The 11,147-nt window shown below is 35.3% G+C and overlaps 2 protein-coding genes across 2 annotated transcripts; one reads left to right on the top strand and one right to left on the bottom strand.

Moving 5' to 3' along the window:
• Window positions 1-2,203: 2,203 nt before the first annotated feature.
• uxt (ubiquitously-expressed, prefoldin-like chaperone) lies at window positions 2,204-3,672 on the bottom strand. The gene is made up of 6 exons (XM_051117183.1): window positions 3,356-3,672; window positions 3,036-3,117; window positions 2,850-2,917; window positions 2,667-2,774; window positions 2,511-2,574; window positions 2,204-2,430 (listed from the first exon to the last, which is right to left on the bottom strand). Exons 1-6 carry the CDS (start codon window positions 3,436-3,438, stop codon window positions 2,368-2,370), a joined length of 468 nt encoding a protein of 155 aa, XP_050973140.1. The 5' UTR covers window positions 3,439-3,672; the 3' UTR covers window positions 2,204-2,367.
• Window positions 3,673-4,261: 589 nt separating this feature from the next.
• On the top strand, window positions 4,262-9,173 carry zgc:86609 (ER membrane protein complex subunit 3-like). Its single transcript, XM_051117182.1, has 8 exons — window positions 4,262-4,767; window positions 5,327-5,384; window positions 5,477-5,570; window positions 5,657-5,761; window positions 6,779-6,860; window positions 6,943-7,022; window positions 8,085-8,167; window positions 8,695-9,173. The coding sequence occupies exons 1-8, from the start codon at window positions 4,613-4,615 to the stop codon at window positions 8,797-8,799; spliced, it is 762 nt and encodes a 253-aa protein (XP_050973139.1). The 5' UTR covers window positions 4,262-4,612; the 3' UTR covers window positions 8,800-9,173.
• Window positions 9,174-11,147: the final 1,974 nt, after the last annotated feature.

The following is an 11,147-nucleotide window of genomic DNA, read 5'->3' as shown; positions in this document are numbered from 1 at the left end:
AATAATAATGTTTCTTGAGCAGCAAATCAGCATATTAGAATGATTTCTGCAGGATCACGTGACACTGAAGACTGGAGTAATGATGCTGAAAATTCAGCTGCACATCACAGAAATAAATTACATTTCAACAGATATTCAAATATAAAGCAGTGATTTTAAATAGTAAAAATATTTCACAGTATTAATGCCTTTGCTATATTTTGGATCAAATAAATGCAGGCTTGGTGAGCAGAAGAGAAAACATGAAAAATCTTACTGTTCAAAAACATTTGACTGGTAGTGTATTTATAATATTCATTTTACTATATGAATTGTGTCTTTATACTGAAAATATTTTAGAATGGGGAGAAATGGGATCCCTGTGCCACATAAAGGATAGTGTATGATCTAAAGTCATGCATGCAAGTATGCATACTGCACATGCAATAGAATAATACAGGAAGCATAAACAATCTTTTATTTGATGCATCTGAAATCATATGTACAAAAAAAGTTCCACCTCAATCTGGAATCATGTATCATTTTAAAGCATAAAATCTGTAATTCCATAGCCACTGCTGACAATGTCACATTATAACGATTGTATAGTGTGTCATTGTGCCCAAATGCGGCAGTGAGTCTTTGTACAAAGAAAAATAATCTATTTCAGGAAGCAAGTCTTACAGCGCTGCCACAATTCAACATCCAGTTTCCATGGCAACGGTTACTAGTGTGACAGGGTAGCCGTCAGACGGATGCTGCAGAAACTTAAAATTAACCACTGTCTTCATCAATCAGAACAGCTGAAATAGAAGTTCAACTAATGATCGATTAATTGGCACGTAATTCACTGAAGGAGCGATCCTGAATCCCAAAGGAAGCGCACACGCCGTCTGAAAGCATTTTATCGAACACCGCACTCACAGACAGGATGTAGAACTGATTACGCGGACAGGTTAATCGACACATAGTTTGCGTTATTATTATTTGGAGATACAACAAATAAATGCTACTCATAGTTTCAGTCAGAGGAGATAAAGTTCGTAAGCTGAAGTTTTACTCTAGAATCAGTCTGTTCTCACATTAAAAGTATGTTTGAACAGATTTATATGTTCGTTTTAGACACACATAAGGATTGTCTTGCTGAAACGACTGAAATTTATGACAGAATTCTGTATTTTATGAAAATGAACATTTATAAACCAGTTAACACCAATGATTTGAACAGATCATGCATGACTTACTTAATGTGCTAGAAATGTCAAAACAAGAGAAACCTTTTCCATATACATTAATCTCATATACACTTTACATGTCTAATCTCATATAAAGATGTTTAAAAAGGTCATGTGGTAATGCACTGTGTGTAAAGTGATGTAGTTACTCTACCAGTCAAATGTTTGTAATGTTTTTTAAAGTAGTCTCTTCTGCTCACCAAGCCTGTATTTATTTGATCCAAAGCACAGTAAAAACAGTAATATTGTGAAATATTTTTATTATTTAAAATAACTGCTTTCTATTTAAATATATTTTAAAATGTCATTTATTTCTGTGATGCGCAGCTGAATTTTCAGCATCATTACTCCAGTCTTCAGTGTCACATGATCCTTCAGAAATCATTCTAATATTCTGATTTGCTGCTCAACAAACATTTATTATTATTATTATTATTATCAATATTTAATTGTTTTTAATGACTAGAAAGACCAGCATTTATCTGAAATATAAAGCTTTTGCAACATTACATTTAAAAGCATGGAGACAGTATAATTTGTATTTTTTGGGAGGGGGGGATTATAGAAATTAACACTTTTATTTATCAAGGATGCTTTAAATTGATCAAAGTGATCATGAAGACATTTATAATGTTACAAAAGATTTCTATTACAGATAAATGCTGTTCTTCTGAACTTTGTATTTATCAAAGAAACCTGAAAAAATTCTACTCAGCTGTTTTCAACATAATAATAAATGTTTTTTGAGCAGCAAATCAGCATATTAGAATGATTTCTGAAGGATCGTGTGACTGGAGTAATGATGCTGAAAATTCAGCTTTGAAATCACAGAAATAAATTACATTTTAAAATACATTCAAATAGAAAACTGATTTTAAGCAGTAAAAATACTTTGGGTCAAATGAATGGAGGCTTGGTGAGCACGAGAATTCTTTAAAAAACATTAAAAATCTTTCTGTTCAAAAACGTTTGACTGGTAGTGTATTTAAAATGATCACAATGACACTGATAATTGCTACTGAAAATGTTACAATTTATTCAGCAAACTTTTCAAAACAACAGTATAACCTGTTAAAAGACAACGTTCCTCTGAACCTGATACACACAGTTCACATTGTTTGAAACAAACATTAGTCTCATATGTGCAAATGTGCTAAAACACCTCTCTCCTTCTGTCCTCTGGAAGATCTTTCAGACCTTGCAGTTCCCTCAATCCCTATGAAAACAAAAAACTATTTTAAGCATCACAATAAACTGTGAAAAAAAGGAAAGCAAAGTAACTGTAATGACTCGTACCTCCAGAACCATGCGGATGTTGGCCTTGATCTTCGCTGCGTCTTTGGTCAGGACCTCAGCGTACCTGAAATATTCAAATAATCGCAACTGAACATCTCATGGTAGAAATGAAAGCAAACATGCACATTTGTCAAAACAATCACGAACTGCTCTTACTCTGTCAGCTGATTGGTTTTCTTTTCTATGAACTTCAAAGCCTCCGCATGCGTGAATTCGACAAAGAATCCATATCCGACTGCCACACATATTTTTGATGCATCAGGCCTATAAAGGAACGAATCCTTCATGAGTTTGCAGAGACAGAGACGCTGACGCACACATCAGACCTGCGACACTTACACGTGAGCCTGCACGTAGAAATTGCAGCCAAGGTCGACATCGGTTTTGAGTTCCTTGCTGTCAGTTTCCTAAAGACGAATGAAACAGCAAAACAACACATTACACCAGACATCAGACGGGAGCAACAAATGAAAACTGACACGGGCAAGGTTACATAGCCAAAAAACAGTGGAGCAGATAAAATACCTGAATGCTTTTAATTGTGTTCTTCAGCTGAAGGTATTGTGCTGTTTTCTCATACACAGCATCTCTCTGCTCCAGGACCTTCCTGTCGCAGCACACAGTGAAAACAGATCGATTTCAGCTTCGTTTGAGCTTTTCACACACACACATTAACGTACACATATAACATACAGGGTCTTATTTAAAATGGGTATTTATATGGAACCCAGTGGTACTTTAAATAAAAGCATGGTATTACATGGCACATTTTTATCATAAGAATCATAAGAAATAAACTAATGCAGCTGTTTCATCAAAGCTGAACATGAAGCGATGACACTTACTGTAAATCTCGTCTCAATACTTCATTGATGAATGTCTCGTACTGTAAGACTTTTTCATTAACAGCAGATGCTCCAGGAGTCATGATACGAGGAATAAGAAGGAGATCGATGACACAGCGATGTTTGTTTCAGTCGTAGTCAGAGTTTCTAATATTAACGCGCATCCGAGATCGATTCCGCTATAAAACAGATCACAAATGAATTTGTTTTAATAGAAAACGCTCGACTGTGTGAAGCTCAACCCTCCTTCAGCCCGTCACGTGCATCTCCACTTGTTTACAAGATACACGGAAACGTCTTCGAAACCGGAAATGGCGTAAAACTAACTTTTTTCTTTTTTTAAATGAGTTTTTTTTTTTTTAAATAAATAAGACAAGTTTTTACCTATCCGTTAGTGATAGAAAATAACAACATAATAAAACATAAATGCATATGCAAATATGTCAAAGTAGTGATGGGACGTGCGACTCATTCCTGCGAATCGGTTCTTTTGAACCGTTCGTCTCAAAGAACGAGTTAAAAACGTTTCCTATACAGTATGAGGGCAATTCTGACATCCTTTCGTGGTATATTTCATGCTTCCAATTTTTAATAGAACTATTTATATGCACACGTTACTACTTATTATTAAAGCTATAGCTAATTCGTTTACACGTGTTAAAACGATCAGGTTCAAAAGAGACTCGGTTCAGTGAGGACTCGTCCAGTTCGCGCGCGAATCGTTCAGACCGGTTTGTGAATAATTTGCTCATTATATGGAAAATTCTTCATTTACAAATGTGCAGTGAAAGTATTTATTTTAAAATAGAAATAGCTCACTAACTATATACGTTAAAACAAATTATTTTAAAGCATTAAATCTATTCTATGTACTTTTTTACAGACATGTGATTTTCTTATTGCTTTCCCTATGTTATGTTACTATTACTTTTGTTTATTATTGTCTTTGATGTCACTTATATGTTTGTTTGTTCCTTGTTCTAAAAACGGAATCGATTCAACCGTTTCATTTAATAGATTCGACTCAGTAGAACGAGTCCTTCACGAATCGGACCTCGCTACTAGTTCAAAGGTCAAAAAGCAGCTGTGCATATGGCGCATGTTCATGCTGTGATGTGCCGCTACCGCCGCATAAAAGTGCAGTAGTTTTACCGTAGTTTGTCTTGTCGTCGTGTTGTAATTTGAGTGTTATAATAAACTTTGTCAGTGTCAGTGTTGTGAGTTTAGAGAGTTGTAAAAGACAGTTTTAGTGCAGGAATGGCAGGTCCAGAGCTGCTGCTCGACTCCAGTATTCGCCTGTGGGTTGTTTTGCCCATAGTCTTCATCACCTTCATCGTCGGAGTGTTGCGGCATTACGTCACTCAACTCCTTCATAACGACAAGAAGGTGGATCTGCAGCAGGTGTCTGACAGGTGAGATGACTGACACACAGACATATGATCAAACTCACAAAATATAGAATACTCTAAAAATAAATACATAGAAAAAAATCTAATTATATTCAGTACTTCATTTTAATATAATAATAATAATAATTATTATTTAAAAAGTGGAGCTGCTGCATAAGTCAAAGTTTACAAACCCCTTCCAGAATCTGCAAAATGTTCATTATTTGACCAAAACAAGAGGGATCATACAAAATGCATGTTGTTTTTTATTTAGTGCTGACCTGAATAAGATATTTCACATAAAAGATGTTCACATACAGACCACAGGAGTTTATAGAAATACGCCGTTTCTTTTGTGGACTGTATGTAAACGTCTTTCATGTGAAATATCTCATTCAGGTCAGTACTAAATAAAAAATAGCATGCATTTTGTATGATCCCTTTTATTTTGGAAAAAATTATTAACATTTTGCAGATTCTGCAAGGTGTGTGTAAACGTTTGACCTCAGCTGAACATCATCATTGTACATGTATTTTGTGAACACGTTTACGTTTATCCTTTTTAATTGATTTTAAATCACAGTCAGGTGTTGCTGCGCAGCCGCATCCTGAGAGAAAATGGAAAATATATTCCCAAACAGGTATTGTGACTTTATGAATAACAGTTCCCAACATATTTGCATGGAATAAACGTTTTCAACTCGGTGTCATTGATCAAAAATGCCGTTTTCAGTCATTTGCCATGCGAAAACACTATTTCAACAACCCTGAGACTGGATTCTTCAAGGTGGTCAAAAGAAAGGTGATCCCCAAAAACCCCATGACCGGTACGAGCTACTTTAACATCCCAAAATGAGACAAAATATCGACTGCGCTTCGTTATAACACGTCTGTGTGTGAAATCCCGTCCCAGACACCAGCATGCTGACGGACATGATGAAAGGGAACCTGACCAATGTGCTGCCAATGATTCTGATTGGAGGATGGATCAACTGGGCCTTTTCTGGATTTGTCACAAGTAAGAGCTTCTGTTACTCGTCAGAATTAAAGGGAAAGTTCACCCTAAAATTAACATCTGTGGAAAACGTACTCAGCATCGGGCCATGCAGATGTAGAAGAGTTTGTTTCTTCATCAGAACAGATTTGGAGAAATGTACACAAGTGGATCGTCTACAGTGAATGGGTGCCGTCAGAATGAGAGTCCAAACAGCTAGAAAAAACTATATATATCAATAACCCACAAATAATTCACGCCAGTCCAGTCCATCAATGAACATCTAAACCTTACAAACACGCACGTTTTTGCTTTTCGAGATGTGAACTGATGGACTGGAGTGCTGTGGATTATTGTGATGTTTTTATCAGCTGTTTGGACTCTCGTTCCGACGGCACCCATTCACTGCAGAGGATCCATTGGTGAGACAGTGATGCAGTGCTCTTCCGATGTAAGAACAAACTCATCTACATCTTGTTTGGCCTGAGAGTGAGTACATTTCCAGCAGATTTTCACTTTTGTGTGAGCAACTCCCTTAAAACGATAAGCTATAAAAAGGAACTAGTGAACGTGTGAAAGTGCCTTATTGCTAAAACCGTCTTTTGTAAGTGTAATTGAATTTAGGGGTGTAGGAAGTGTCTGAATTGTAAAGGGAGACATTCTAAACCTTAACAGGCGGCTCATGAATTCTAATTGGGTGATGTAACGTTTGGCCGCTACGTTCATAACTCATTTTCTGAAAGGCAAACATTAGTAAGTGTCTCTAACCGTAGTAGGATTATCACACAGGCGCTTGTTCAGTCCGCTGCTGATGCAAGTGTGTGGCAGAAGCTTCTGTTCTCTCTTAAAGCAGCGACAGTTTGTTTTTTCACCCGTTGGCAAACAAAAAATAGAATGAGTATTTCACAAAAAGCACAAGAGGACGACTAGAAAATGCCTAAAAGTGGCTGCTGTTTAGCTGATTCAATCACAATTGAATGTCATTCGATTAAGTGTTTGATTAAATTGTTGAACTGAGAAGTCGATGCCGTTTTCTTTCAGCTAAAGTTCCGTTTCCTCTGACTCTGAGATTCAAGCCCATGTTACAGAGAGGGATTGAGCTGATCTCTCTGGATGCGTCCTGGTACAGTATCACACGCGATGCGTTTTATTTATTGCCAGAAGCTGAAAACTGTGAATGAAACCTGAATTTGTTTCTCTTGCAGGGTCAGTTCAGCGTCATGGTATTTTCTCAATGTGTTTGGGCTCAGGAGCATGTACACACTCATCCTTGGACAAGACAACGGTTATATTATATTATAATACAGTATATTATTTTAACATAACACACTATTTAAAATAACACAATGTATATTATATAATATACACCACCAGTCAAGAGTTGAAGATTTGTTAATGTTTTTGAAAGAAGTGTCTTCTGTTCCTCAAGCCTGCATTTATTTGATCCAAAGTACAACAAAAACATTATTTTTTAATTTAAAATAAGTGTTTTCCATTTGAATATCTGTTAAAGTGTAATTTATTCCTGTGATCAAAGCTGAATTTTCAGCATCATTACTCCAGTCTTCAGTGTCACATGATCCTTCACAAATCATGAAAATATGCTGATTTGCTGCTCAAAAACATTTATTATTATTATTATTATTATGATGTTGAAAACAGCTGAGTAGATTTTTTTCAGGTTTCTTTGATGAATAGAAAGTTCAGAAGAACAGCATTTATCTGAAATAAAAATCTTTTGTAACATTATAAATGTCTTTATCATCACTTTAAAGTTATCATCAATTTAAAGCATACTTGCTAAATAAAAGTATTAATTTTTTTTTTTATTTCGTTCTCCCAAAAAATTATACTGACTCAAGCGTTTGAATGGTGTAGTGTATACTGTTACAAAAGCTTTTTATTTCAGATAAATGCTGATCTTTGGATCTTTCTATTCATCAAAGAATCCTGAAAAAAATGTACTCAACTGTTTTAAATATTGATAAAAAATAATAATAACAAATCGTCATATTTTCATGATTTCTGAAGGATCATGTGACACTGAAGACTGGAGTAATGATGCTGAAAATTCAGCTTTAAAATCACAAAAATAAATTATATTTCAAAATATATTCAAATAGAAAACAGTGATTTTAAATAGTAAAAATATCTAAAATATTTTGCTGTATTTTGGATCAAATAAATACAGGCTTGGTGAGCAGAAGAGACTTTTTTAAAACATTAAAAATCTTACTGTCCAAACACATTTGACTGGTAGTGTATACAATGTATAATTTTACCTTATGTATTGTATTAAAATATTGTCATTTGTGATACTGAGATGACTTTCTATTTCTATTTTCAGCTGCTGATCAGTCGAGGATTATGCAGGATCAAATGACGGGAGCCGCGATGGCGATGCCTCCTGATCCTAATAAGGCATTCAAGGTGAGCAGAACATAATTTGCACATATTAAAGCGTTTAAATGTGCGATAATTATCTTTTTTATGTGGTTTGTTTCTTAGCAATATGAAATTATTCTGGGACAAACATGCAGGTAACTTCAGTAGAAAACAGTTAAACAAGCACGCCAGCAGTTATGTGTGCTTAGCACAAATTAAAGTTAATTTTTCTTGGGAGCGAGCAACAGCGGTTGCTTTAATTTCATAACCTCATCATCGTAGGATAATTGCGAAACCCTAAACTTTGCCGTTTTGAAGCTCACATAATTACAGAACGACTGAAACGTTATATTTCTTGAGGAACGCAGATTGTGTTTGCTGCAGTAAGTTGATTCAATCCTCATACATGAATAATTCCATAAAGTACTTCACGCACTCGTCGTTTACTCGCACTCACGCCGTTTGTAAACCCGTGTGGTTTTCTTTGTCCTGTGGACACAGAAGCAGAAGGTTTAGCAGCATGTTCACTCTCTTCTGCAGTGATCTAAATGCTTTCATTACCGTCGTTTCAGAGCGAGTGGGAAGCTCTGGAGATTGTGGAGCACAAATGGGCCCTGGAGAACGTAGAGGAGGAACTCATGTGTCAGGATCTGAACTTCAGGGGACTCTTTAGCTAAGAACTACAGTAGAAACAGCACTGATTGCAAACTACGTTTTAATATGAACCAGTGCTGATGTGATTTCGTAAGATGATTCAGATGTTGGTGCTGGTTGACTGCGTTGATCCTGATCGTGTTTACTTTGTTTTGAATGAATGTGAATGTCCTGCAAAGCATCTAAAATACATTTCTGACATGTTTTTGTGAGCTGTGAGTGTTGCACATCAACATTTAATTTGTTGTAAGCACAGTTCAGATCTAAATGAAGTATTAATATACAGAATTTCTCATGTCTTAATGGTATTTATGTGTGAAGTGATTTTTTTGGGTTAGTTCGGTTGTTAAAATGTCAGTTTGGATTTCATCTTTGATTAAACGGACTCTATTTGGCAGTTTTCCCTCTTTTGTGATTTTTTTTTTTTTTGACAAGCCATTGTTTCTGTCAGAGAGATATTATAACAGCAGATCGAATGTAAAACAGATACTATTTTGGTCACTGTACAAGAGATATTTAATTTAATAAACATTATATGGAACCCTAAGGTGAGGAGGAAATGAGTTTGTGCTGGAGTCTCCGACTGAATCAGACGAGAGGAAATGATTGCGCTCGATGGTTCGTCTAATGTTCGTGATCACAACTTCACGTTTCAGAGTGAAAATACTACATACTCAAAATGCAAAATTCAAAAGCTTTTATTTGATAACTTACTCGTTTAATTTCTATACAAAAAATGCCCCCACAATGCAAAATCATAAATATGAAATTTGGTGTGTTTTACTGTGGAACGGGCTTTAGAATATTGCGAAATATTTGCATTGCATTGACAGAAACAGACCAATAGAATTGCTTTAACATTTCAATTGTTCACAGCTGAGCTGAAATAAGTTAACCATGATCGCAAACAGTAGCTCTAATAATTACCCTACCAGTCAAAAGTCTTTTCTGCTCACCAATCCTGCATTTATTTTATCCAAAATTCAGCAAGAGCAGTACAATTTTGAAATATTTTTACTATTTAAAATAGCTGTTTTCTATTTGAATATATTTTAAAATCTAATTTATTCCTGTGATTTCAAAGCTGAATTTTTTAGCATCATTACTCCAGTCACATGATCCTTCAGAAATCATTCTGATATGCTGATTTGCTGCTCAACAAACATTATCAGCATATTTTCATGATTTCTGAAGGATCATGTGACACTGAAGACTGGAGTAATGATGCTGAAAATTCAGCTTTGACCACAGAAATAAATTACACTTTAAAATATATTCAAATAGAAACAGATACTGTAACAGGGTTCCCACACCTTGGTTAACTTCAAATTCAAGGACCTTTCAAGGACTTTCCAGGTCCAGTATCCTCAAATTCAAGGACTTAATGTGGGGACGCATTTCAAGTGAGAGCACGGTCACATCGTGTTTCCTTGTAAGATACAAACACAACTATGCAAAAAAGCATTTTTTGCATTCGTTTTGGCCACATGACAGAGATCCGATATTCTATAGAGAAACATATTCTATAAAGAAAGGGCTTTACTACAAACACGCACACAATCAATGGCGACTGTAGAACATAAAAGCTGAAAAAAATTTAAAAAATCCCACCAGATGCATTTTTTTTTTTTTTTTTTTTCAGTCCAAAAGACGACATGTCTGAGGCAAAGAGGACGTATGGTCACCCTAACTAAAGTAAATCAAGCAGGCTAGTACACACAGGGCACAACGTTTTGGTGAAATAACACATTAGCCAGAAAACTTGTTTCACTAAATAAATTCAAGCACTTTCAAGGAGCTGTATCTGTGCATGTTTAGTTCCAAAAACTTTCCAGGGCCCTGAAATTGTTTTTTCAGATTCACAAACTTTCAAGGATGTCAAGGACCCGTGGGAAACCTGTTTTAAACAGTAAAAAGCAGAAGAGACTTTTTTTTTAAAAAAAAAAAAAGAAAACTTTTGACTGGCAGTGCATCTGTATTTAATATTTGATACGCGACTTTCTAAAGCAGTTGATTCCAGTGAATTATTTTAGTCATAAATGCTAGAATGAAGCCATTTAACCACTGTAAAATAGTCGATCTAAACCTGATTTTTATCATTGCATTAATTAAACCTCGTACAAAAACGGAAGACCGCAGATGAGAAACACATTTGAGGAACTACTTTAAAAACCACCGACTGTAAAGCAAGAAAACTCACACCGCTTTGTAAATCTCACAAATCCAATCAAGAACATATTGGGTCTAAATTTATTTATGAAATCCGCATAAATGAAGAGAAGTAAACAAATACTATTGAGATGTACAGACATTTCAATGCTTTGAGCGTTTTGGAATGTTTTACTGTCATGAAAAAAATCTAAATGCTTAA

The sequence above is a fragment of the Labeo rohita genome, chromosome 8 (assembly GCF_022985175.1).
Source record: "Labeo rohita strain BAU-BD-2019 chromosome 8, IGBB_LRoh.1.0, whole genome shotgun sequence".
Lineage (NCBI taxonomy): Eukaryota > Metazoa > Chordata > Actinopteri > Cypriniformes > Cyprinidae > Labeo > Labeo rohita.
This window is presented reverse-complemented; position numbering and strand designations above follow the sequence as displayed.

Bases quoted from the DNA above. Each gene is read 5' to 3' on its own strand.
- zgc:86609 (XM_051117182.1), top strand. From the start codon at position 4,613: ATGGCAGGTCCAGAGCTGCTGCTCGACTCCAGTATTCGCCTGTGGGTT. The intron at 5,762-6,778 runs GTAAGAGCTTCT...GTTTTCTTTCAG, and splicing joins CTTTTCTGGATTTGTCACAA to CTAAAGTTCCGTTTCCTCTG. The intron at 8,168-8,694 runs GTGAGCAGAACA...CCGTCGTTTCAG, and splicing joins ATCCTAATAAGGCATTCAAG to AGCGAGTGGGAAGCTCTGGA.
- uxt (XM_051117183.1), bottom strand. From the start codon at position 3,438: ATGACTCCTGGAGCATCTGCTGTTAATGAAAAAGTCTTACAGTACGAG. The intron at 3,118-3,355 runs GTAAGTGTCATC...GTGCTGCGACAG, and splicing joins GTATTGAGACGAGATTTACA to GAAGGTCCTGGAGCAGAGAG. The intron at 2,431-2,510 runs GTACGAGTCATT...TTGTTTTCATAG, and splicing joins ACATCCGCATGGTTCTGGAG to GGATTGAGGGAACTGCAAGG.